Source organism: Cynocephalus volans, chromosome 3 (assembly GCF_027409185.1).
Source record: "Cynocephalus volans isolate mCynVol1 chromosome 3, mCynVol1.pri, whole genome shotgun sequence".
Lineage (NCBI taxonomy): Eukaryota > Metazoa > Chordata > Mammalia > Dermoptera > Cynocephalidae > Cynocephalus > Cynocephalus volans.
The window spans coordinates 56,741,921-56,769,334 of record NC_084462.1 but is presented as its reverse complement, the minus strand read 5'-3'; the positions used below and the strand labels follow the sequence as shown (position 1 = coordinate 56,769,334).

The following is a 27,414-nucleotide window of genomic DNA, read 5'->3' as shown; positions in this document are numbered from 1 at the left end:
AGACTTTTTATTTCTCTCAGAACTCTTTTTTTTTTTTTTGGCGGCTAGTGAGTAAGGGGATCCAAACCCTTGAGCTTGGCATTATCAGCACCATGCTCTAACCAAGTGATACTTTTTTCTGAGAATAAGAGATATTAATTTAGAAATGCACAAAAGATTATAAAAACCACACTCCTGATTGAAAATTTATTTTGGCGGCTGGCCTGTACTGGGATCCAAACCCTTGATCAATTAAAAATTTTTTGCATGTCCTATTAGTCTTTTCTGTTTTCTACAGACCAAACCAACCAAAAAATTGATTAGAGAAAAAATGAAAACAGACACCACAATATACCTTTTTTAAATGTAAATATACACATTTTAATTTATTTTTAAGGATATATTTTAAAAACAGGACATGCATATGTAGGACTAAACAGCATGGCTGACACTTATAGACCAATCCTGCACTGGTAAGCTTTTGAGAACCATTTAATGTGTTGACAGGAGGACTGGTACAGGCAAACAGAGTAAGAATAAATAGTAGTGCTTTGGGAAGAGCAGTAGTGATCGATAGGGTAGGTAAAGAAGGACCCTCATCGTGGATGTTATAGCAGGAACAACTTCCCAGTAGTGACGTGCAAAGTTCCAGATCTCCACGACAGAAATGGCCCAACCCATCCAACAGCCTTTCAACTTAACTTGGCTGGCAATTGCAGGGGGTAGAAGAACTCAGGCATAGTGGGCATTGGGGGGCTGGACCCAGGGAAAAACTGAAGAAATAGACTTCAGACAAGCATGTGTTTATACACACATATTCCCACAGAGCATTGCACTATATAACAGAACTGTACACAATTTAACAAAGGAGCTCCCAGCCTCTCTGTCACCTCTTTGGCAATAGATCAGGCCATCTCAACTTCTAACCCACAAAGACATCCTCATTAGGAGGGCTGTCCTGTGTGGTAGGGACAGGTCTTTAGTTGAGAGCAAATCTATCATAGCTACAGCATTAATTGAACATCCCTAAACAAAAATGTTAATTGCTAATTACACATATACAAGCCAAAATTACTTCACGTCCCATACCCTAAGGATGGGCATGGTCAATTGTTTTCCCACATCATGGTGAAATAAAACAAACCCTTGATCATGCTTCAACAAGCTGGATTAAGGGGTAGAGAAAGAAATTACGCCCCATATGCTAAAATTTGCATTTACTTCTATAATCTAAGTTTTAATGTATTTCTTGAGTCAAAATAAAACCCAGTCTGCAAGGACCCACTAAACCTGTGATGGACTTTGATCTGTCACACTCATTCTTGTCTTTAAGTTAGGCCCTTGGTAGCAGAACCTGTCCAGGGTTTCAAGCACACCTAAACTGAAGAAAATCTAAAGCCACCCCATATAATTAGGTTCCAGTCTAGGCATGGGAAGCCACAGCTGGTTGACTGATCAGAGTTTCTCAGGACTGGATGTTGGTTGAATTGAGGATTCGGGAAGTAGCATCAGATTTGGAAGCCTTTGAAAGTTCTTGCTGTTGAAAAATAAATAACATCAGTGGCAGTACTGCGCCTATCATGCATGCCCTCCCTTCTAAGCATAGTTAAATGTCAGCAGAAGGCCCTCTGAGGGCAGTTTATCTGCTACAGAGGTCCCTAGCCCAGCTCGGCTGTGTTAGGAACAAAAGGTGAGAAACTCAGCACCATTCTGTTAGTCACAGACCACATGCATGTACACACATGCCCCTTTCCTCAGCCTGTCCATTCAATTAAAACCTCGCAGAAGAGAAATCCCTTCTGTTTCACAAAGCTACTCTCAGAGATGTTAAGTAAGTAGGCAACGAGCTTTAGACTTGAGCCCTTTATAAAACAAAAGGGCCAGACCATATATCTACCAATCCCTGGGGCGGAGGGCCTTGTAACCTGCTGGTGATTTGATCTCATGCTGGAGCACATGGTATAGAATCAGAAGAAAAAGCATGAATGACCATTGAGAAAGATATTAGAAGAGGTTAGTTTATAGGATTTGGTGCTGCCAGGTGGAGTCTACCAGCCATAGCAACCAAAACCAGATGATCCTCCTCAGGACTAGCCAGAGATAAATAAGTACATTTAATCCCCAAATGGATGAAATGTGCCATGGCTGAGCAAGCAAAAAAAGAGAAAGCTGGACCCTCTGTCCAGCAATCAGCTAGCCAGAGAGACACACACCCACTTCTACGGGTAGAACCACCACCAGTCATGTAATTTGGATGAAGTGCCAGAATATGTAGTGTCAATGCTTAAAACTAGCTACAGCCTTAGGCAACTGTCCCATTCTCCATCCCTGCAGAAACAAGAGGAGGCAGGCTAGGCTTTAACTCAATATCCTCCCAGGGGTGAGGGACAGCCTCACATCTTACTAGTAAGATATTGAGGGAAGAGAAAACACACATTGTTAGGTAAAAAGCATTGCAGTTAAGTGTTAGCAAACACAGAGTAGGATACTAGAAGGTGAAGAGCATTCTGGAAAAGTTACTTTCTTCCAGTGCTTCATACATGCTTTAGCAGGTCAATATGGTAGAAAAAGGTGAGGACAGAAAGTTGGAGATTCAGCCCTGAGGAGTTAGTAAGGCATATACTCCAGGAAATAATCAGCACACAGGCCAAGAACCTCACTATAGGCAGCACACAGCTGGGGCTCCCCTCCCAACGTGATGGGGCCTCTATTCTTTCCAGCACATTGCAGGCCTTTGATGTTACAATTGGGGAGGGTGAAAGTTTTCTGTTATGAAAAACATAACTTAAAAAACTGCCTGACTTTAGGCAGGGCTGAGAATCCAATTCAAGTCTGAACAAGTTTTCTTATTAATCAGCAGGTTAGTCAATCTGTTGGGAATGTAAACCAGATATTTATTTGTGAAGTTCATGATAGGAATTCCTGCTTCCTTTGTGAAAAAGGTTCTATGATAATATAGCTGAGATTATTGGTTAGTGTAGCCCTGTGCCCAGATGGGAATGAAGCCAGCAGATGACAGATCAGTTTGGGAAAGGGACATGGGACATGCAGGGGTTGCCATACCGACCTGAAGCCCAATAGTGGAGCTGTTAGAGAGGGATGGATCCTTCTAAGAACAAAGAATTAAGACAATTACCAAGAACTCCACCAAGAGAGCACCGAGGAAGTGATTAAAGGGGTCACCTCCTGCAGCCAGGGAATGGTCAGTCTTAATCAGAAGGATCCAGGTTAAATGTCTAGTTGCTGCTGCCAACTTCCTTCTCATATATCCCCCTTAAACTGCTCCCACCCCCACCATGGTCAAGGCAGGAAAGGGATTCTCAGCCTGTAAGGAAACTGCCCTACCTACTATCCTGGGAACCCTTGGGAAGATACCCACTCTGCCCCAACTGTGTGCTCCCCAGAGACTGGTAGATATTAGAAAAGGTGAATTACCGCAAACTCAGAATAGGTGCTGGCAACAGAATTAATGCTGAAGTTGCGCTGGAGGGGGGCCAAGTCGGGGTACCCACCGCTCAGGAAGCTGCCATTGAGCTCCAGGTTCTCCTTGTTGGCTCCATGCCTACCAGCACGGGGCGTTTTTTTCCCTGAACAAGTGGAAGTAATAACTGGCTGCAGAAAAAGAAAAGATACATCCATTTATCATCCTTATAAATAATACACACACACAAAAAACCCCAATGGTCAAGGGATGATACCATCTTTATATTATTCGTGTTTATAATCCTATACTTATGTTTTAAAAAATATATGAATTTTTAATGACTTACAGAACACCTGTGTTTAACACAGCTGTAAAGTATTTGAAAGACTGAACATATTTTAGCACACACTTCCCACCTCCCTTCTTCTGAGCACTCTCTAGTGACCTACCGTCACTGCGTTGGAACCCATGTGCAGGGTGACCAGATGAAGACTGGGCTTGGAACTGAGCCTCTAGAAACTGCCACTTGACCTTCAGTTTGTCAGGCACATCCCAGTGCTTCCTATGGTACCAGTGGGGCTCAGAGTGGCTATTCTCATTTTTCTCTCATTAGTTTTTTGACATTTATTTATTTATTTATTGGCAGTTGGCCAGTATGGGTTCCGAACCCATGACCTTGGTGTTATAAGGCTGCACTCTAGCCAACTGCATGCTAACCAGCTGAGCTAAATGGCCAGCCCCTTGACCATTATTAATGATTATGCTAGCTTATATCTGTCAACTCTCAGCATCTTGATGACAACTGAATCCAGGGATCTTAGAAACTAGAACAAGTAGATGGGGCCTCTAGGTAAACAGGCTAGGGCAGTGTGTGGGGATGTGCTTGTACACAGAACATACTAACCTTGCTGCCAGAAGGAGGAAGTCGAGACACAGGGGAGCGGTAGATTGTCCCACCGAAGACAGGCCGAATGCTACTATTGGCTGTAGCATTGGATATGGTGGTAGTGTTCAGCTAAGTAGAATAGATAGATTATTGATGTGAAATAACATCCTCGGCATTCCTAGCCTATTTCTGCCCTACAGAGAAAGGAGTATGGGAAGCAATCCAGGAAAGATGGGTTTACGTGGTAAAGAACCTGCTGTGTCCAATATTGCATAACTTTTTTTTTTTTTTTTTTTTTGACCGGTAAGGGGATTGCAACCCTCGGCACAGTGTGATCTGCACCACACTCAGCCAGTGAGCGCACCAGCCATCCCTATCTATATAGGATCCAAACCCGCAGCCTCAGCGCTACCAGCGCCGCACTCTCCTGAGTGAGCCACGGGGCCGGCCCAATATTGTATAACTTTAAGGCAATCCATGAAATGTTTTCAGAGCCAGAAGATGGAACTATAAAACGGTTCAGCCACTTGCGGCAGAAGACACTGGTCATACGACCCAGCCATATGATACCACTCCTAGGTATCTACCAAAAAGATATGAAAGCATATATCCATACAAAGATTTATACATAAATGTTTCAAGCAGCTTTATATGTAATAGTCAAAAGCTAGAAACAACCAAATATCCATCAACAGGTGAATGGACAAGCAAATTGTGGTATATTCATACCATGGAATACTGCTCAACAATAAAAAGGCTTTTTTTTTTTTTTTTAAAGATGACCGGTAAGGGGATCTTAACCCTTGACTTGGTGTCAGCACCATGCTCACCCAGTGAGCTAACCGGCCATCCCTATGTGGGATCCGAACCCATGGCCTTGGTGTTATCAGCACTGCACTCTCCTGAGTGAGCCACAGGGCCGGCCCTAAAAAGGCTACTGATACATGCAGCAACATGTGTGAATCTCAAAAAATTATGCTAAATGAAAGAGGCTACCAGACAAAAAAGAATATATACTGTATGATTCTATTTATATAAAGTGTTAGAATATGCAAACTAATCTTTAGTGACAGAGTAAATCCCTGGCTGCTAGGGGTTGAGGGAGAACGGGGCAGGAGAGGAGGAAGGTAATACAAAGCTGCACTAGGAAACTTTGGGAGCCATGGATATGTTCTTTATCTTGATCGTAGTGATGGTTTCACGGTGTATGTTAAAACTATCAAAGTATGCACTTTAAATGTTATATGCTAAGATACTCAAGCTGTGACATTTTAAAGATGACCAGTAAGGGGATCTTAACCCTTGACTTGGTGTTGTCAGCACCACGCTCACCCAATGAGCTAACTGGCCATCCCTATATGGGATCCAAACCCGGGGCCTTGGTGTTATCAGTACCACACTCTCCCGAGTGAGCCACGGGCTGGCCTGTGGACATATTTTTTTTTTTTTTTTAATTTTATTTTGTCGATATACATTGTGGCTGATTATTGCTCCCCGACATTTTTTTTTTTTTTTTTTTAAAAAGATGACCGGTAAGGGGATCTTAACCCTTGACTTGGTGTTGTTAGCACCACGCTCACCCAGTGAGCAAACCGGCCATCCCTATATGGGATCTGAACCCGCGGCCTCGGCGCTCCCAGCGCCACACTCTCCCGAGTGAGCCACGGGCTCAGCCCCCGACATATTTTTTTTAATAAAAAAATTTGGCCCTAGTCACTGAGCCACTGCTGAGAACTCAGCAGCCTCCCCCACTCACTCCCCATTGCTCCCCAACGCTCTGCACCAACCCCCCCGCCTTCCGCAGGCCATTTTCACTGTGGAAATGTAATCATATCTTATATGTCCGTTATCCAGAACCTCCATTCTTTTGACCCCTTTGCTGATGATGCAAGTAAGGATGATGACCTGCTTCCTGTTGGCACTGAGGATTATATCCATATAAGAATTCAACAGAGAATGGCAGGAAGATCCATACTACTGTCCAAGGGATCACTGATGACTATGATAAAAAGAAACTAGTGAAGGCATTTAAGAATAAATTTTGGGCTGGCCCCGTGGCTCACTCGGGAGAGTACGGTGCTGACAGCACTGAGGCCATGGGTTCAGATCCTATATAGGGATGGCCAGTGCACTCACTGGCTGAGTGTGGTGCAGACAACACCGAGCCAAGGGTTGTGATCCCCTTACCGGTCAAAAAAAAAGAATAAATTTGCCTGCAATGGTCCTGTAACTGAGCATCCAGAATACGGAGAAGTAATTTAGCTACACAACAACCAGCACAAGAACATATGCTGGTTCCTCCTAGAGGCTGGACAGGCCAAGGACCATCAGCTGAAGGTCCATGGGTTTTAAGTGTTTGTGACTCACTGAAGCTTAAGTAAGGATTTTCCTTGCAATGAGCAGAATTTCCCTTCTGTCCCTTGTCACAAGTTTAAAACCTCACAGCTTGTATAATATAACCATTTAGGATCTGCTTTTAACTTGGACTAATATAACTCCTTCATGCAATAAATTGAAAAGAGCCATTTAAAAAAAAAAAAAAAAAAATTCTAGGTGGATTAAAAGCCTTAAATGGAAAAGCAACAACTATTCACCAGAGAAGTCAAACTAGGAACTACTGCAACACAGGAGAATATCTGTGTCACCTGAGGTTATGCATGGATGGATTTCTTAAAAGGCACAAGAAGGGGCCGAGCCCGTGGCGCACTCGGTAGAGTGCTGCACTTGGGAGCGCTGCGACGCTCCCGCCGCGGGTTCGGATCCTACATAGGAATGACCAGTGCACTCACTGGCTGAGTGCCGGTCACGAAAAAGACAAAAAAAAAAAAAAAAAAAAAAAAAAAAAAAAAAAAAAAAAAGGCACAAGAAGTATAAGCCATAAAGAAAAAGGACTGAAAAAAAAGTTTACTATATTAAAAGTAAGAACTTTCTGTTCATCAGCAAAACACCATAAAGAGGAAAATGACAAGCCACACAAGACAAACACAAACACTGGGAAAGGCTATTCTAACACAGGTGACAAAAGAATCACATCCAGAAAATAAAGATTCCTATAAAATTTGTAAGAAAGAGACAAATACCCCAACAGAAAAATCTTTTCTGAGAAAAGAAAAAAATCCAAAAGGCCAGTAAACATGATAAAAGGCTCAATTTCATTAGTAATTGGGGAAATGTAAACTAAAACCATGAAACATTAATTTATACCCATCAGATGGGCAAAAATAGGAAAGTCTGAAAATTTCACGTGTTGGTAAGTATTAAGCCTCCATAACACTTAGGCACTACCAGTGGAAGCATAAACTGTTATAATTGTGTTGGTATCATAGACCGAATGATTAGTGCTATCAAGACTGTAGAAGTATTTGAATATATCACTCTTGAAGACTGTCTCATTTATCTTTATATTCTCAGCACATAGCACAGAGGTTCTCAAACTTTGTTATAATGTATGTTTCTTAAAGTTTACCATATTTTTATAATAAAAAATTAACTAATAAATAATAGGGAAATAATATCAATAATATCAAATAATAGGGAATTTAATAAATGACAGTATTATCTAAAGAAATACAATATATAGTTAATGAAGAGTATATATTTGAAGACAGCTTGATGGTATGAAAAAAAAAAAACATAACCAATATCAAGTAGAGAAAAGGGTAGTAATCAAAATTATATAATGTGATCTCTATTTTGTAAAAATACATTATTTTAAGAGACTTTGGGGGGCGGGACAGCTGGCTGGTACAGTAATCCAACCCCTTTACCTTGGTGCTATAAAGCTGTACTCTAACCAACTGAACTAACCAGACAGCCCTTAAGAGACATTTTTAAAAAGCAGGAAAAACACCAATTCTCAGTGATTCTCTTGGAGTTAAATTAAAGGTGACTTTTAAAACATTTTATATGTTATAAACTGTGAATTAGGGAAGGAGAAGGAAAATAATGTTCTACTTTATTTATCAAAAAGAAAAAAGTATTCCCTGACTTCCGGCTCTAGAGATTAACAAGTATTATATCACCAGAATGTTGGCAATTATCAGCCCCTCAGAGTTTAATGAAGTGACTCCACTACTGGCACGCATCAAAGCTGGCCACTCCTTGAATGTTGCTACTCAGGATGAAACTGCAGTCTTCCATTCACTCTCAAATAGACTCAACCGGAGAAGACAGAAAAACTCTTTTCCATCTCTGCAGAACAGCAGGCAAGAGATTCACAAGCCTAATGTTTACCTTGCGCACTTTGCCCGGCGTGGTGGGTGCCAGTCCTCGCCGCTTATTGGGTGTTCTGGGAGCACTGCCATAGAGCATCTCTGTCTCTGTCTGCTTCTTGTTCTTGAGTTGCTGTGTAAAAGTCAAAAGTAACAGCGATAAATCCCAGTAAGAGAACATGTCTGGGAAGGGAACAGAAGCAGGGCCAGAAATCTAGTGCCAAGACTCTGCAGCCAGAGATAAAAAGCACTGCATAGGCTACGTGTTCTTCAACAAACCCTGATCCCTGGCAGAGTCTGGTCTGTTCAAACTACTATCTTCCTCTTTTACCAATCTATAGTCACACTCACTCTTTCCTGCTTGGCTCTCTCTTTCTCCAAACGATGCATCTCCCATTGTTCTGTCACATACTCCATGAATTTCTGCCCATTCACCACAAATGCCTTTGAATGTTCCTCTTCCCACATTTCAATCCGTGCCTTCAACTCCTCTTCCAGCTGAGACCAGAACAAGGACATGTTAATTATTTCAAGTCTTTGGTATGAAGCCCAAAGGAGATGATTCTCCTAAAGAATGACTTCTCCCCTCTGCAGAGCATCGTTAGCCTAACTTCAGGTAGCTAGACCCATGTGGGACGGGTCAGAGTGACCAGAAGTCAAAGTCTAGGGATGGTTCATTCACAATATACATGCAGGTAGAAAAAGGCAAGAACTCTAGTTCTGACCACTAAGGTTTTGGTGCCTAAAGCTGGAGGCAGCACCAGGGAAGATCAGCAACATTAAATAGGCAGTGTACATTAAGAGCAGGACTATCTGGGTTTCAATATGGAATCTACCTCTTACTGGCTTTGAAAAGGTGGGCAAATTACTTAACTTCTCAGTACCTTGGTTTCCTCATCTGTAAAAATGGAAATAAAATAATACCAACCTCATAGGGATATTGTGAGGATTATATGAATTAATAAATGAAAACATTTTCTGACACAAGTGCTAATTATTATTATTACTATTATTAAAATAGAAAATAAGTAAGTTATGGGGTGAATTGTGTTCTCTCAAAATCCATATGTTGAATTCCTAACCCCAGTAACTCAGAATGTGACTATATTTGGAGATGTGGTCTTTTAGAGGTAATTAAGTTAAAATAAGATCATTAGCATGAGCCTTCTTCCAATATGAATGGTTGTGATCAGGACATAGGCACACACGGAGGGAAGACCATGTGAAGACACAGGGAGAAAGGCAGCAATCAACACGCCAAAGAAAGAGGCCTGAGAAGAAACCACCCTGACAATAACACCTTGACCTCAGACTCCTGGCTTCCAGAATAGTGAGAAAATAAATTTCTGTTGTTTAAGCCACACAATCTATGGTACTTTATTATGGTAGTGCAAGCAAACTAATAGACGTTGATATTCAGTTGCTTACACTGAAAGCTCAACAAATACTTATTATTCTTGCCTAAGCTTTGGAAGAGAAGACAATTTTGAGGCAAAATAATACAAAGCAAAGGACATTCAAAAAGTGAGATATTTTGTAACCAAGCACCATAAACTGTTAGCAGCAATATTACCTTAGGGAGTGTCTTCTGGAGCTTGGCTCGTTGCTTTTCTTCTTTTAGAAGATTCCCTCCCCGGTTTGTAAATCGACTTGGATCCGAAGCTTTTCTCTGTAAAAAATACATTTTAGAGTAAAATCTAGGCCAGTCAGACCAATAACTTCTCCTAAGATTCCTTGCTCTCATAAATTGATATAATTAACCAACTGAGTTAGCTGGCCAGCTCCCACTTTTGGCATATTGAGATAGAATACAGCTTAAACACGCACAGTTAAGAGAATTATAGATATTCCATTTTTTTTTTTTTTTTAACTAAATTAACCCTCACAAAATGGCCAAGTTAAAAATGTGACATGCTAAAGCTTCTCATTTTTGTTTTTATTTTATAACATATACAGTATATCAGAACAGTAATGGGTACATAATTTTTAATTATAAATTAGGTGTATATACTGAAAAAGAAGGATAGATAATCAGAGAAGTTCAGAACACATCCTTCACAATTTGGAGGCCAAACCTGTGAAGAAACTCTATTTCCTTTCCAGACTGCTTGATTTGTGACAGCCTATAAACAATAACTAGAAAGGACAGTAATTCATTTCTAAATTTTTCTTAAACACTGGCATGTCAACAAGGGTTGTTGCATTAGCTCTTTATTCATGTTTACTCTTCCTCTTTCTTGCTTTCAACAAGAAATAAAGAATAACTGAGGACTAGGACACCTGTTCTTTAACAGCTGTAAGACCTCACACAGTTCTCTCCATTCCTGCCTATAAACTTGAAGGAACTGAACTAAAGATTCTCTTAAAGCCCTTTCGAGCTCTAACAGGGCCAGCACGGATGAGGGTCTCCTTAAATTTTATGCCCTAGGTACTTCAATAGCCTCATCCTAATCCCAGCCCCGAGCTCTAATAGGCTCTGAAGGAACCTGTCTGTGCCAAGTCTATCAGAAGAAAAAGAATTCAGAGTAAATAAATGCACCCTAGCACCCAGGCAATTTTCCAAGAAAATAGCAAAAGTTGGAAGGTAGAGAATGTTAGTTGTCTGCCTCAACACCCATTCTTCTCTCCTTCCTTAGTAAAAGAACCAGAATCTGTCTGAGGCGGCTGGCGTGGCATCTAAGCAGAGGTGCTGTGAAGAGAGCCTGGGAAGAGCCCTTAAAGGTGTGGAGGTGCAATGCCTTCTTTGTTCTTTCCTCCACCGTATTGCCTGAAATGTGGCCATTAGGATGGGGGCTCTAGCAGCCATCTTGGCGATGAGGATGAGGTACACCCCTCAGTGGTGGGGGAGTCCTGATCTGGGTAGAATCGTGGGGCCCTGCTCACTGTTTAGAACCGCCTTGCCTCCCCTGCACTGCCCACTTCTGGACTTACTTCATGCAACAAACTTCTACCTTTTCTTAAGCTATTAATTTTGTGTTTTTTTCTCTTAAATTCCCCTGCACATTAGCTTAACAAATACAGAGGGTTAGCAGTAATTCAGAGAGAATTAATGATAAAGACAGAGTATCAAAAGCCTGGTTAAAAAAAAACAAAGGAGAGTAGTAGACTCTATATACAGGGCATTTTTTTTTTTTTTTTTTTTAGCAGCTGGCCGGTATGGGGATCTGAACCCTTGACCTTGGTGTTATAATATCATATTCTAACCAACTGATCTAACCAGGCAGCCCAGAGCATACTTTCTTAACACTTCATTTTACTCTAGAGAAAACAAAAACAGGCAAAAACTAGAGCAGTACTTCAAACTCTAAGAAAAGCCTCCAGCTATCTTCCCACTTCTGGACACCTTCAAAGAGTTCCTTGTGAACTTCATAGTATTTTCTTAACTGCACAATCTCGGCATCATGGAGCTGGAGCAGATCTTCTGTATAGTCCTCTGCAAAATATGACCCAGGAGTTAAAAAAAATTTCTGTAGTATTTAGTATCCCGATTTTCTAATCCCCCATTTCCCTAAAATGGAAATACACTTTTCTTCCTTATAACAAAATGATACAGGAATAAGTATGTATATTGTGCTAACAGAAGCCAGGTTTGTTGGGCTGGCTGGTTAGCTCAGTTGGTTGGAGCACGGTGTTGTAACACCAAGGTCAAGGGTTCAGATCCCCGTATGTGCCAGCCACCAAAAAAAAAAACCAAACAAACAACAACAACAAAAAAACAAAGCCAGGTTTGTCACGATCAGCCCAGGGGAACTATAATTAACATTCTAAAAATCTGTGCCATCTCTTGCCTTATCTTTGGTTTCTTTCATATTCTTCCTTTCTACCATGCCTAGCCAGTAGAGGGTCGGGTCACAGAAAATGTCCAAAAACATTTGTTGAACTTAGTTAGGACAGCTTCATGTTTATATTCAGTTCAAGTCAAACTAGAATTCCACTGGGCTCTAGGAATGAGACTAATCTGGGCACAAACATAGGCTCTGGCATTTTCCTGCTACTTTAGTGTTTTCACTTTTCTTTTTTTTTTTTTTTCAAAAGATGACCAGTAAGGGGATCTTAACCCTTGGCTTGGTGTTGTCAGCACCATGCTCTCCAAAGTGAGCAAACTGGCTATACCTATATATGGGATCCGAACCCGTGGCCTTGGTGTTATTAGCACCACACTCTCCCAAGTGAGCCATGAGCCGGTCCTAGTGTTTTCACTCTTGACATGAGGATTCAGTGAAATGATATTCAGGGTTTGAAACTGCACGTGGCATAGAGTAAGCACCTGATAAACTTGAGCTTCAGAGCTGGAGGATACTGTGACAAATTGCTTCAGAAAGCAAGAGAACCCATATTTCCCAATGGCATTTGCAAATGCTTATTTGTACAGGAATGGCAATTTGTCTGACTGTCTTGAAAAGGTACTACTTCCTGGTGAATGTCTAGGCACATAAAAAACCTGTGAGCAGGCCTCATGAAGATCATTGCTTCTGTTACTAACCAGAATAGTAAGGAGCAAATGCTTGTCTCTGCTCCTGGCTGTAAAAACACTGGTCCCAGTACTGAGTCAGCTCGATTCGAATTGCTTCAATCACTTTCTTCATATTTTGCATTTTCAGTTCTTCCAACCGATCCACTTCTAACTGCAGCTAAAAGAAAAAGACCCATTAAAGGTGGCTGTCATACTTTTATATTCACTTGGGTTTGCAAAAGTTTCTCTTTTTAATAAAACTACAACTCAAAAGTTATAGAAGTAAATCAACGTTCTTTATAACAATGATGTTATATGAGCAAGAAATCTAAAGAACACACACAAAAGATAGATAACCAGGCTGGCCGGTTAGCTCAGTCGGTTACAGCGTGGTTTTATAACACAAAGGTCAAGGATTCAGATCCCCATCCCAGCCAGCCCCAAATAAAGAAAGGAAAGACAGAAAAAATTATTGTTTTTAAAAGAAGATGGCCAGGCTACTGCCATCCTTTTCTGACGCTTGTCTTAAAAATAGGCTGGCCTAAGGCAGAAGCTGGAAAGGACATCAGATTGGACACAGAAATGCTTGTAGAAGACTGCTTACCCAGCACCCCCCTGGGATTCTTACCGCATTTTTGACCTTGGCCTTTGACCCAGTCATAACCGTGGCCACAGCTTCTCTCTCTTCTGCAGGTATTTGCAACCTGTCCCACAGCTCTCGAATTTGAGCACGCAGCCCCTCACACACTGCTTCATTTTGTGATTTTTGCATTTCCAGCTATCGCAAGGAAAGCCAGTGGTTATTCATAGCAAAGCAGCAGCACAGAGAAGGCTAGCCCTCTGGCCTCCCACAAAGAAATGTCTGGATCCACATGAAGAGGAAGCACTTTTAAGATATTTTGAAAAGGTTTGTTATCACGCCTTCCGAACCAATGCTGTAAGGCCGTCACTGTGGTAGTATCTCAGACACCAAGAATTACAATTCAAATTTTGAATTAAAAAAATTTTTTTTCAGTTAAACACTAGGCTAATTAAAATGATTAGTATTATTTCATCCAAAATCTTAATTTCATATTCTCAAAGCTACATATAAATTAAATTTGTTAAAAATAAAAAAATATCAAAGTTGTGCATCATATATTACTATCCCTATGCTACCTCATTCTCTTAATTTACATCAGCTCTTTATTTAAGACTGAAGAAAAAAACTCAAGTTTTTTCAAACTGCAGTGTATTATGGAGATGCCAGGCTAAAATTTGAGAAGAAATTACCTGCCGTAGCAACTTTTGTAGTGTTGCAATATTCTCCAAAGATAAACAAAAGGCATCTTCATCTTCACACACCACATCTTTTTCAAAGCTTGTGTCTGGGGTGTGATCTAATTCTTCCATACACAGTATGATTTGTCTCTTTATGTTGACAAACTCCTCACGCCTAGATGCCTATAAAACAAAGCAAATACAAGATACCTAAGAGGAAACCCAAACTGACTTACTGACTTTTAGGAAGTATGAATGCAGGCGGTATACCTTTGTTTCCCTCAAAGTTGCCACGTGTTGTCTGAACTGGTTCAGCTCTTCTAAGCTGGGAACTGAGGCGCTGTCAATGTCATAGTGGGGCATGCAAAGAATTTCACACAGTTCTTGATCTTGTTCTTGAAGTAGCTTCAGTTCCTGTTTTCTCTCCTTCTTCTGTTTTCTCATCAATTCCACCTGAGTGCGCAAATCTTTTTCTAGTTGCAAGATAGTTGTCTCTCCTTCTTCCTGTGTAAGACAACGCACCTTTGTTATAAGGTTCCAAGTGAATTCCTTCAAAGGAACAGAAGGACAATAGAAGAGGGCTAGCATGACAGACTTTTAGCTAAACTTACAATAAGTCAACTCATGGCCAACAGAATATGGCACAAAGGTCTCCTATGGAAGGTCTCCGACAAGAAAAGTGAAGAGGTACCAGAGCACTTTTTCTTTGCCCCCAATTTTAAAAATTGTAGTAAAATACACATAACATAAAAATTACCATCTCAACCATTAAGTATACAGTTCAGTGGTATTAAGTACAGTCATATTACTGTGCAGCCATCACACCATCCATCTCCAAAATTCATTTCATCTTGCAAAACTGAAACTCTATACTCATTTAACATAAGTCCCCAAATTTCCTTTTCCTCAGACCCTGGCAACCACCTTTCTACTTCCTGTCTCTCTGAATCGGAATATACTAGTTACCAGGGCTCTTTTGCAAGAGGTATAAATTGGTTGGAAAGCTTGCTTTGGGTTAGCTGTAAGGTGGTATGTCTAGCTCATATCTAATTGCATATCCTGATAATCCTACGAACATCACCTTACCAATAAAAACCAATTTAGTAGATCCTGCTCTACTCTTAACCAATGAACAGAGGAAAAAAGTGGCAGTTATATGTCATACAAATGTACATAATTTCAAAAATAAATAAATAAATGTACATAATGTCATTTAACACTGGTATAGGAACTGTCGTGGAACTTAAGGGAGATGTACCACTATATACCCAACTTCTCACACAATTTCACATTGAAATTTTTTTTAAAAAGGACTAAAGAAAGAGAAACTTAATATCTAAGATCAATTATACTATGTCATTTATGTTGATTCCAGGAAACTCCACTAACATGGTCTGTCTGACTGCTCTTGGCTGCCAGGTATGAACTATTCAAGTCTCTGATACAGCAAGGATGATCAAGACCGCAGTACAGCAGCCTCTCAGCTACAAACACAGATAATCATGGCATGTTCTGAACTGAATATGTGCTCCTGATACTCCAACTTTTGAGGCATTTCTTCTGAAGCAGCCATTTTAGCTGGTTCAATGGTATGCAACTTTTAGGTACGAAAAAACCACAAAGGTTGGTTCTTTGGTAACATTCTCTTGTATCACTAGTTACTTTTGCTTCCTAGGTACCTCTTTTCATTTTCTTTCCGAGAAAGAACAGTGCAGCACCATCTATGCCTACCTTTTCCTCAAAGTTTATAAAAAAAATTAATATGCCCTACAAAACAAAACTACAGCAAGAAGCACGTACTAGCTGCTTCACCTCTCCATAGGGCAACACTCTCCATATGTGGAAATTAGTCTGCCAGAACTAATTAACTAGGGAGCACCATTTCCCCTACTTCTCATGTCTAACACCATCCCTATAAGAAAACCCTCCCTCTGCAGTCCCAAGTCAATGCTCCTTCCTAAATCTTAGACACAAGCTGGATCCCTGAGACCCTACGACGGGCTGTTGTGGACCTGAAATGGCTCAACATGTAACTCGCTGCACAGGGTGTTCAGCTCTTTTTGACAGATGGATATGCTTTTGATGAGCCTCTCCTTCAGGCTTTCCTCTTCAGCAATCATCATATCCAGGAGTTCCTACAAGAGAGAAAACAGTAAGTTTGGGGCCATGGGGGAAAAAACCCCAACATTATCACCAAAACCCTCATCATTTTTAAATTTCAAGAAAGAACTTAAAAACAAACAAACAGAAGGGCTGGCTGGTTAGCTCAATTGGTTAGAGCGCCACCTTGTAATGTCAAGATCAAGGGTTCGGATCCTTTACAAAAACCAAAAAACAAGAAGAGCCTGTGATATCCTAGTGCTGGTGATCAGATGTCACTTCTGTATGCTATCTCACTCAGGTGAAACACCAACATCCTTACCCCCACCCCACTGCAAAGAGACCAGTACTACTCAAATTCACCTTGATATGCTTCTTTACAACCTCGGTTCTTTGTAACCGCTGGTCTTCTGGAATCCCAATTAATTCCCATATTTCTCGAAGATGATTTAGGGCTTTCTGGAGACATACTATGGACTCCTCCGCCAGCACCTCACTGAAATCAAGCAAAAAAGAAGCCTGTTACATCAGTTACTGCCTCCAGACTAAAAGCAATATTTTCAGGAACTAAACAGATTAGTTTCTTGGTGGCCTCCAGACTAAAACTAATGGAAAACAAGAATTCAGCTTAATTCACCTTTAACCACTCCCCTTCGCTTCTTCCCCCAAATGCCACATCACTAACAAAGCAAAATTTAATATCACATTACAGTGTGGAAATTCAATCTTCTGAATAATACTCAGAATCTGGACTTTCATCAATGATTCTACCCATGGGAATATAATACAGAATGATAAGTGCTTTTATTAAAGAAAAACCAAGGGCCAGCCTGTGGCTCACTTGGGAGAGTGTGGTGCTGATAACACCAAGGCCACGGGCTAGGATCCCTACATAGGGATGGCCGGTTAGCTCACTTGTGAGAGCGTGGTGCTGACAACACCAAGTCAAGGGTTGAGATCCCCTTACCAGTCATCTTTTAAAAAAATAAATAAATAAAAAACCAGAAATGTCAGTAAAATAAACTCACACACACACACACACACACACAAAAATGAACTAACACAGGAGCTTACTGATAAGAAGCTCCTAGGAAATAGCTGGCAACTTACTACTTTTTGTTGTATTCTTAAGTTATAACTAGTAACCCAAAGAATGGCTAAAATTAAAAAGACAACATCTGTTGGTGAGGATGTATGTAGCAAAGCTAGAACTTTTATACACTGCCAGTATGGTGTGTAAATTGGTACAACCACTTTAAAAACTGTTGGCAGTATCTACTAAAGTTGAACCCAGCAGTTCCACTTCTACCTATGTATCTAGCAGAAATGCATATATGTTCACCAAAGACACATATAAGAATAGTCACAGGAGACTACTCATGGAAGTAGAAACAGCCTAGATGTTCATCAAGAGAATGGATAAATAGTACATTCCCACAATTGAATAATACAGCAGCAAAAATGAACAAATAGCACACAACATTGTTAAACCTAAAACATTATGTTGAGCTATGCTTTTTTGTTTGTCTTCTTCGTGACTGGCACTCAGCCAGTGAGTGCACCGGCCATTCCTATATAGGATCCGAACCCGTGGCAGGAGCATCGCTGCGCTTCCAGCGCCGCACTCTCTCGAGTGCACCACGAGCTCGGCCCTATGTTGAGCTATGTTAAGTGAAAGAAGTCAAACACAAAACACTACATACTGTATGGTTCCATTTTATGTCTTTTCTAGAATTAGAAAAGATAAAACTATAGTGAAAGAAAGCAAATTAGTTGCCTGGAATCAGGGAAGAGGATCAACTGCAAAAGGGCACAAAAACTTTTGGGGGTTATGCAAGGTTATGGAATGGTTCTAGGCCTTGATGGTGATCATATAACTGGTACACGTAAAATGAGTCAGTTTTACTGTATGCAAATCATACTTCAAATCTTAAGAAAAGGAGAGGTAAAAGAAACCAAAAAAAAAAAAAAAAAAAAAAAAGCACACATTAGGCTGAGCAAGAGAAGCCAGACAACCCAGCATGTATCACTGTGATTTCATTGATATAAAACTCTAACAGAGGCAAAACTAACCTATGCTTTCAGAAGTTGGGATAGTGGTACCCTTTGCCCTGGGGAGGTGTGACTGGGAGAAGACACAAGGAGGACTTCTGGGGTGCTGCGTACACAGGTGCATTGACTGTGAAAATCCATTGAGTGTACACTTGATTTGGGCACATTTCTGCATGTACGTTATTTTTCAATTACAAAAAAATTATTTATTTATTTATTTTTCTTTTTCGTGACCGGTAAGGGGATCGCAACCCTTGGCTTGGGGTCGCCTGCACCGCGCTCAGCCAGTGAGCGCACCGGCCGTCCCTATATAGGATCCAAACCTGCGGCGGGAGCGTCGCTGCTCTCCCAGCGCCACACTCTCCCAAGTGAGCCACGGGGTTGGCCCCAATTACAAAAAATTTAACCAAAAAAAAGTTATTGTTTATCTGAAATACAAATTTAACTGGCATCCTGTATTTTATCTTTTAAATTACAACATTAGTCTGCTTTACATAACATTTAAAAAAACAGATTTTCTCCCTTTACTTAGGTACAGCAGGATAACAAAGACTGCTCTGGCACCAGAGAAACTACAATCTGCGTGAGATCTGTTACCAGTCAGCCGAAAGTCCTGGAACAAGTCACTTAATGCTCTTGACGTGCTATCCACAAATGAAAGAGCTAGAGGCTCTTCTTGGCCAGCTTTCAGTCTCAGAACATTCAGTGGTTCTATGAGTCACCAGCCTAGATTTCCAACATCAGTTTCTCTATGGATTCTAATACATTCACATCTAAAACATTTCTCTAGCCATGATGAAATCCCAGTTTAAAGTTTGCCTCTCCTTGGGCCGGCCCATGGCTCACTCGGAAGAGTGTGGTGCTGATAACACCAAGGCCACAGGTTCGGATCCCATATAGGGATGGCCGGTTAGCTCACTGGGTGAGTGTGGTGCTATCAACCCCAAGTCAAGGGTTAAGATCCCCTTACCAGTCATCTTAAAAAAAAAAAAAAAAAAAAGGTTGCCTGTCCTTGTTGAAGAAATTTTTGCACAAGTACCAGTTGCCTATATACCAGATGGCCAATTTCAATACCCAGGTATTAACTAGTGTTTAAAAGAATTTTCTCCAGTAGTTTTAGAAATGTAAACAGATAATTAAGGAATTTATGTAACATAATCCCAATTAAGTAAAGTCCAACTAAAGTTTCCCCAGGCAAATACTCCCTTTGCACTTCACTTTGAAGACTAAAGAATGCACAAGTCAAAATCCTAATATGAGCATTTTATTTAAAACAACAACAACCACCAATTTAAGATCTAATCTGTGGTCAATATTCAATCCAAATGCAAAACCCTGGTGTTGGGACAGACCAGCCTGGGGCACTGCTCTAAGGGACACTACTTCAGTGAGTACCCCAGTCTCACAGTCTCACGGTCTGACGGTCTGACTGGCCTACCCCCTCCTAGCCAATCTCCACATGATAGCTAGGTTTTCATGAGTATAAAATCCATCTGGGCCCTGCTTAACTACTTCCCCCTCAAAGCCTTCCCTCTGCCCTTAGGAAACAGTTCAACTACCTTCTTAGGAAAGGCCTTCTAAAATCTCCAGGTTTGTCTCTTAATCTTTCTCACCAGTCACTCCCTGAGACTCCAGCCAACTGAACTTTCTGAGCATTCTTTTACTGAACCATGTGTAGCAATCATTTTCTGATGCTGCCTTGCTTTTGCACTTTTGGTTCCTTCCACTTGCTACTACCTCCGTTGGAGAGCTGTGGACTTGTCACTCACTCACTATCACCACCCCGACCCCCACAGTAGATCATAAACTCAAGGGCAGAGACCATCACATCTTATCCATCTTCATTTTACCAGACCCTAATGCATAGCAGTTGTTCAGTAAATGTAAAATACATTTTTTACATTCATTTGGCAGGCCTTGAATTCCTGCCAAATGTTACCTATGCTCCTAACTTTCGGCTACTGTCAGAGTTTATGCGCTATAGGTGTAAGAACCCAAATGCCCCAAGGGATCACACCCTGATCACATAAGTCCTTCTCGGCCACACCCCATCATGGCGCTGGTTGTCCTCTAAGTAGGGATTGTATTTTAAGCCAATCAGCCTTCCCTAGAAGCCCTATATATGTGTGTGTGTGCCACCTAATAAACGAGCCCTCTCCGGTGGATCGTCAACTGGTGTCGACTCGTCCTTTCAATAGGCAAGACTGCCTAGCTCTCTGTAACACATCCAGAAGGAAAAGTGATGTTTTTCTGAACAATAAAAAAGCAGCATAATGGGTGCGAGGAAAATAGAGTAGTTTAGTCAGGCCCCCTCACCTTAGGTCCTCAGTTCGGGTTAGGTGTGGTGCAGCACACTCTTTGTAAACAAGTTGTGTGGAGTGGAGTTATGTGCGCATGCACAGCCCTGTATTTTTAGCTTGTTGCTATTCTTTTGTGTTCTTAGGTGTGTGAAGCAGGGCTCTGAACTGCTGGTTGGCAGAGCTCGTGTCTAAAAATAGAGCATGTTTACTTTGTGCGCAGCTGCTCAGTTTTTTCTTTGGACTTTGCCAGCATCCGCTCAGTTTCTCCTTAGACTACCTAACTCTTAGACGTGTGTGCTGAATAAAGCTTATTATTTCTTTACCCATGACTCCAAGGACCTTTTCCTGTTACATCGCTCATAGACCTGCATGTGAAGGGTTTGTGAATGGGCTCCAGGGGTCTGTGAGCTCCAGCCCTAGCTCTACAATGGGCAAAGAATCTGAACAGACATTTCTTCAGAGAAGACACAAAATGGCCAATAAATACATGAAAAAGATGCTCAATAACATTAGTCATCAGAGAAATGCAAGCCAAGACCATAATGAGATAGTACTTTTTTTTTTTTTGACCGGTAAGGGGATCACAACCCTTGGCTCAGTGTTGTCTGCACAATGCTCAGCCAGTGAGCGCACCGGCCCTCCCTATATAGGATCTGAACCCACAATCTTGGTACTAACAGCACCGCACTTTCCTGAGTGAGCCACAGGGTAGGCCCCATAATGAGACAGTACTTTACAGCCATGAGGATGGCTATAATCAAAAAGACAGATGATAACAAGTATTGGTGAGAATACTGGAGAAATCAGAACCCCATACACTGCTTGTGGGAATGCCCCCATCTGTGCAGCCATTTTGGAAAATAGGCAGTTCCTTGAACAGTTAAATATAGTTAATACAACCCACTAATACCCAAGAGAGGTAAAAACGTTCATACAAAAACTTGTACAGGAATGTTTATAGCAGCATTATTTATAATAGCCAAAAAGTGAAAACCACACAAATGGCCATCAGCTAATGAATGGGTAGATAAAATGGAGTATATAGCCATACAATGGAATATTATGGCAATAAACCTTGAAAATATTATGCTAAGTCAAAGAAGCAATTCTCAAAAGACCACAGAGTTATGATTCCATTTATATGAAATATCCAGAATAGACAAAAAGACAGATTAGCAGTTGCCTGGGGAAGAGGGGAAGGGAGGGAGCACGGACCATGAGGCAAAAAGGAGAGATGATTGCCAATGGGATTTTGGAGGGATGATGAAATGTTCTAACACTGCGGTGATGATCGCCCAACTCTGAATATTCGAAAAAAATCACCGATTGTACTTTTTTTTTTTTTTTAAAGATGACCCGTAAGGGGATCTTAACCTTTGACTTGGTGTTGTCAGCACCACGCTCTCCCAAGTGAGCCAAAGGCCAGCCCTCTGATTGTACATTTTAAGTAGGTGAATTATATGGTATGTGGATTATATCTCAAAGCTGTTATTAAAAACATCTGGCATATAATCTGAAATCGTTTTGATTTGTGATTCAATTAAAAAACTTAGAAATGTTTACTCATTAATTTAGTCAAATAAATTACTTTTACAAAACAAAATGACATGAGATTGGGACATACATTTGTCGATCTCAAATCCTGTTAAAACTAAGGCAGATATCTCCACAGCAGAGTTGTGCAGAGGGGCCACTAACTAAAAGTAAGGTTCACACAATTTGTTAAAGAAAAAGTTAACTATCCCTTGGAGTTTATCATATATAACAAATTTTATTTGGCCTGTTGGAAGTGGGTGTTTGGAATTACCACATATTCTAGTTAGAGACAGGTCCCGTGAGAGTAAAATTTTCAAAGATTTAAAAACTAACATTTTCCACTCTTCCCAACATTCAAATGTACTGAACTTCATTCTCATATCATCCTTGACACTTCTTTCCTCTACTCCTGCCACAAGCATTATCTTCAAAAGACAACCAGAATCTCACTTCTCTCCACCTCTGCTGCTGCCACTACCACCCTGGTCCCGATGTCTTGTCTGTACTGCAATGCTCCCTCTTGCCTGGCCTCCCTGATTCTGTACTGGCCTCCTTAAGTTTGTCAAAACCCTCCAAAGACTTTCCATCTCACTCGGAAGAAATGCCTCTCCCTCTCTAAAGGCCTAAGGGAGCCCCATTCCATCTCATATCCATTACTTTCTGACCTCAGTGCTCATTCTACTCCAGCCACAGCGGCCTCCTTGCTCTTTTTTGGAGCATACCAGGTACTGTCTCACCTAAGGGTATTTGTACTTGCTGTTCCCTCTACCTAGCTAGGTCTCTCTTACAGCAAACATTGCATGGTTTGGCCCCTTATTCTTTGCTCAAAGATCACCTTTCTCAGGGAGGCCTTTCCTGACCAATGTCTTTAAAACTGCAACTCCCCCTTCCTACACCTTCAGTACTCCTTATCCCCTTTCTCTGCTTCTCTCCATTGACACTCATCACCATTTCATATGAGTCTAAAATTTACTTATTTGGGCTGGCCAGTTAGCTCAGTTGGTTAGAGCTCAGTGTTATAACACCAAGGTCAAGGGTTCAGATCCTTGCATCCGCTGGCTGCTTAAAAAAATTTTTTTTTTACTTATTTATTACCTGTCTCTTGCTATTAGAATATAATAAACTTGATGAGGGCAGGGATGTCAGTTTTGTTCACTGCTGTATCCCCAACACTTAGAATGGTACCTTGTATACAACAAACACTCAAGGAGTATTTCGGAATGAATAACTTGACATTTCAAAAAAGTTGTAGGATCTTAAGATGCCTCAGAGTAATCACTGTGAACAATAATTATCATGGTACAATTATACACTGCCTTGGTAAATGGTTTCAGGTAATTCCCTAAAAGGAGCAAATCTGATATTCTTTTCTTAGAATACATCACTGAAAAACTAAGGGTGCATACAATACCACCCAAAGACACAAAGGTTGTAAAAAGAGCCAATTTTTCCAGTCTCTTCAACATAAGTGACTGGACTGGAAAAGATTGCATATGGTCCTCTAAAACGATTTCCTTCCTTAGGCAGCCTTCACCAGTCCTCCGGATCCACTGCCCCATTTTTCCTAGATAGCCCTTCAGAGAAGGAGCTTTGTTAATCTCCTGTACAACTTGTTTGAGGAATCACTAACCATAGTTAATTCAGTTACCAATCTGATAACCACTATGTTTGAGGACTATTTTTCACAGTCCTTTCTAAATATGAATACTTAAAATCTCGATTACCCAAAAATCAGGTTTTGGTTGGTAGAGTGATCCTAGTTGCTGTTTTAAAGTCTAGTTAGATCGGTCAGCCTGGAACCAAAGTTAGTAGAAAACTTTTTCTCTCCCTTCATTTACTCTCTGGAAAGCAGAAAAAGCCTGAACAATCCATAAGCTCTTAATGGCCTTTGAATGAGAGTTTCCTGTAAATGTCATTTAAAGTTTTACTAGTCCTCAGAATACATCATTAGCTTAAACCAACCGCAGCTTAAATATACTTCCTTTAGATAATAAGGATATTTGTAATCCACAAACATACTGAGATTTGTTTTTTCCAATGGTACCAATGATTTGCATTCAATTCCCATTCCTCGGAGGGCAAGCATTTGAAAAAGACTGATCAGAATTAGTAATCGTGAAATGAGAAATCTTACAAAGACTTAGAGCAATCGGTTTGAACAGTAACTACAAATTTAATACTGAATCATCACAATACTTTACCCACTACTTTCAGAAAATATTTACATTTGTATAGCTTTTAACACAAAAGTCCTATGCACTGATATTATTTTAGAAGAAGACTGACATTTACCATCTTGCGCTAAGTCACAAGGCTGTTAAGTGACAGTGTCACAAGTCTGGTCCCGATTTCAAGTCGGACACCCCTCCCCAGCACTGCCTGGGAAGTTGTTGAAGTGACAGGATCCATAATTGGAGTTTCTTACTTTGCAAGAAAACCAAGCCATCTTCCTGATTCAAGTAAGACATTAATACCACAGGCCAGATACAAAGAAAACAAAGATAATAAACGTCACGACTTTACTTTCAGAGAAATAAGAAGACACGACCTTTAAAGGCTCAGGACTTAGACTTCTGGCCAAGATGGTGGAATAGACAGTCCCCAGCGTCACTCTCTCTCACAAATCAACGAATTTACAACTATAAAAATGTAACATCAGCCAAGCTGGGGCCACTGGAGCTCAGGTGAAGAGGAGGAGAGACCTATGGAACTCATGAAGGCAGGAGAAACCGCGAAGAAAGAAAAAACTGCTCTCACCGTTTAGGGCCATAGCTGCTTTAATGCTGGAGCACATGGAGCAGGAGCCAGCAGAAGCCACAGCTGTGCCCTTTAGATGGAATTACTTGGACGCGGAAGGAGAGAAGAAGGCATTGGCAACCCCCAGGACAGCAAGGGGTTCCCGTGGACCCACGCAGGAATGAGGAGTCAGAACAGCTGAAAAAGCGGAGACACTCAGAGTCCAGTGAGTCATCACAAGGGACCTATGCAGGGCCCGTCCCATGGGAAGTGTTTGGAGCACGGGCGGTGGGGGAGACAGGGCCACCGGGAGAACACTGGGACACAGCAAGGACCACTCAGAGGAGACTGGTTAGGAATGCAGAGTTGCATGGGGTGCAGTTTGATGAAAAAACTCAGGCCTGGATCAGTTTCTACACACCCCAGGTGCACCGAGTATCGGGAGAGCCGGAAGTACCTATAAGGTCAACCATTAAACCCTGAGCTGCACAAAAAGGCTTCCCTAGGGAAACAGCAGCAAAGCAGCAATTTACCTCAACAACACAGCTCAAGTACTGGTTCCCACAGGAAGTCCCCCTGTTTTAGAAGCAAACAAAGGACAAAAACTTAGTTCCAGCCCAGGCACACCATGAATGCCTTGGGGTCCACCAGGGGACATGAGGCATGGAGCCAAGGACTGGACCCCACTCCCACATACAGACACACCACCAATGCCTAGGAGCCCACCCAGGGACCCGGGGCTGGCAGCCAGGGACTGGAACCCCTTCCCACAACCAGGCATGCTGTGACAGTGACTCAGGGCCCCACCTGAGGGCCTAAGGCATGGAGAAGGGGACCGGACCTCCCTCCCACAACCAGGCACACCAAACCAGCACTTCGGGGTCCGCCCAAGGACCCGAGGCATGGAGAAGGGGACTGGAACCCCTCCCACAACCAGGCACACCGTGCTAGTGCCTTGGGACCCACTCGGCGACCCAGGGCATGGAACTGGGGATCAGACACTCTCCACAACCAGGCACACTGCCAGCATCACAGAGCAGGCCAAAAACATTTCTTCCATGTAGGTGGCCCTCCATAGCTACCACGATAACCATGGCTGCCACAAAGGCAGCTAGATGCCACAACCACCACGCAGATGGCCCGCCAGCCACTGGACTGAGTTGACACAAGGAGTGTCACCAGCAGAGATAAAGATAGGAGGAGGATGTCTGTCTCCACAGAGCCCATTTCATAGTCATGGAAGAGACATCTGCTCTATGATAGTATTGGGGGACCCGATCACGCCTCTCAGCACTGGACAGATCATTTTGGCAGCAAATCAACAGAGTAACCATTACTCTTTCAGAGGGAGAGAAGAAATCTAGGGTGATTAGAGGGGGCAGGGGGAGAGGAAGGAGGACGGGGCAGGATTAGACAAGGGGCATAAAGAATAATTACAATTTGTAACAATATATATGCTAGTAATATTGATTTGATCGACATATCTCAATGTTGAAACTCAAAAATATGAGGGCCGGCCAGTGGCTCACCCGGGAGAGTGCGGTGCTGATAACACCAAGGCACGGGTCGGATCCTATATAGGGATGGCCGGTTGCTCATTGGCTGAGCGGTGCTGACACCACCAAGTCAAAGGTTAAGTTCCCCTTACCGGTCATCTTTATATAGGAAAAAAGAAAAGAAAAGAAAAGAAACCCAAAAATATGTATAATCAATTTTGATTCAATAAAAATTAAAATAAAGAAATAAAATAAAGGCTCAGGACTTAGAACGAGCCATCTGTCCTGAGACGCCCCGGGCGGGGAGGGTGGGGCTCCCGGGCGATCCCGGCGTCAGCGCAGACCGCCAAGCACGGAGGCCGCTCCGGACCCACGGTCCTCTCCCACCCCGCAGCGTCCCGGCACCAGCACCCGGCGCCGGGCCCTGCGGCGACTCGCGGCTGCTGGGGAAAGCGCGACAGGCCTCACCTCACCCCGCCCGGGCCCTAAGCCGTACACCGGCCCCTCGCTTTCCGGCCCTGCCCGGCAGCGCCGAGACCCCGGGCGGAGGCCGGCTGCGCCCCGGCCTCACTCGGCGCGGGCTAAAAGAGACGCCCTAGCCCGGGCCGACGGGGGCCTCCCGGACCTCGCACCGGCCACACAACCGGGACAGGCGTCGCTCCCTCCTGCGTCCCTCCACTCCACCGCAACCGCACCTTCTCCTCATGGCGGACGCTCCAAGCAGTCGGGCGCCGAAACCCCGCGACCTACTCCACGCGGGCCCGAGCACGGGAACCACCCGCGAACACCGGAGATCTCGCTCCTGGCGGCCGCACCGCCAGCCGTTGGGCCCCGCGGAATTTCAAACCAAGCCCCTAAGCGAAGCAGCCCCGCGGTTGGTGCCCCGTCCCGTCGCTCCTCGCGAAGCCCCGCCCTCGCCCCGCCCCTCGGCGACAGGCCGTGAGTGCGAGTCGGGTCGCCCCGCCGGGGCTCGGTCGGGGA

General features: G+C 42.5%; 1 protein-coding gene and 1 pseudogene across 4 annotated transcripts; one reads left to right on the top strand and one right to left on the bottom strand.

Annotated features, from left to right (window-relative positions):
* Positions 1 to 384: 384 nt before the first annotated feature.
* PRC1 (protein regulator of cytokinesis 1) lies at positions 385 to 27,414 on the bottom strand. Of its 4 annotated transcripts, XM_063089421.1 has the most exons (15): positions 27,129 to 27,414; positions 16,677 to 16,809; positions 16,226 to 16,348; positions 14,484 to 14,717; positions 14,226 to 14,396; positions 13,582 to 13,731; positions 12,984 to 13,131; positions 11,797 to 11,933; positions 10,074 to 10,169; positions 8,852 to 8,998; positions 8,523 to 8,633; positions 4,308 to 4,418; positions 3,415 to 3,591; positions 3,047 to 3,088; positions 385 to 1,516 (listed from the first exon to the last, which is right to left on the bottom strand). In XM_063089421.1, exons 1-15 carry the CDS (start codon positions 27,137 to 27,139, stop codon positions 1,445 to 1,447), a joined length of 1,863 nt encoding a protein of 620 aa, XP_062945491.1. In that variant the 5' UTR covers positions 27,140 to 27,414; the 3' UTR covers positions 385 to 1,444. The 4 variants fall into 4 exon arrangements, with proteins under 4 accessions (XP_062945491.1, XP_062945492.1, XP_062945493.1 ...); XM_063089422.1 differs by lacking the exon at positions 3,047 to 3,088; XM_063089423.1 differs by lacking the exon at positions 3,047 to 3,088 and having other exon boundaries at positions 3,492 to 3,591.
* LOC134373901 (eukaryotic translation initiation factor 1-like) lies at positions 6,129 to 6,641 on the top strand (annotated as a pseudogene).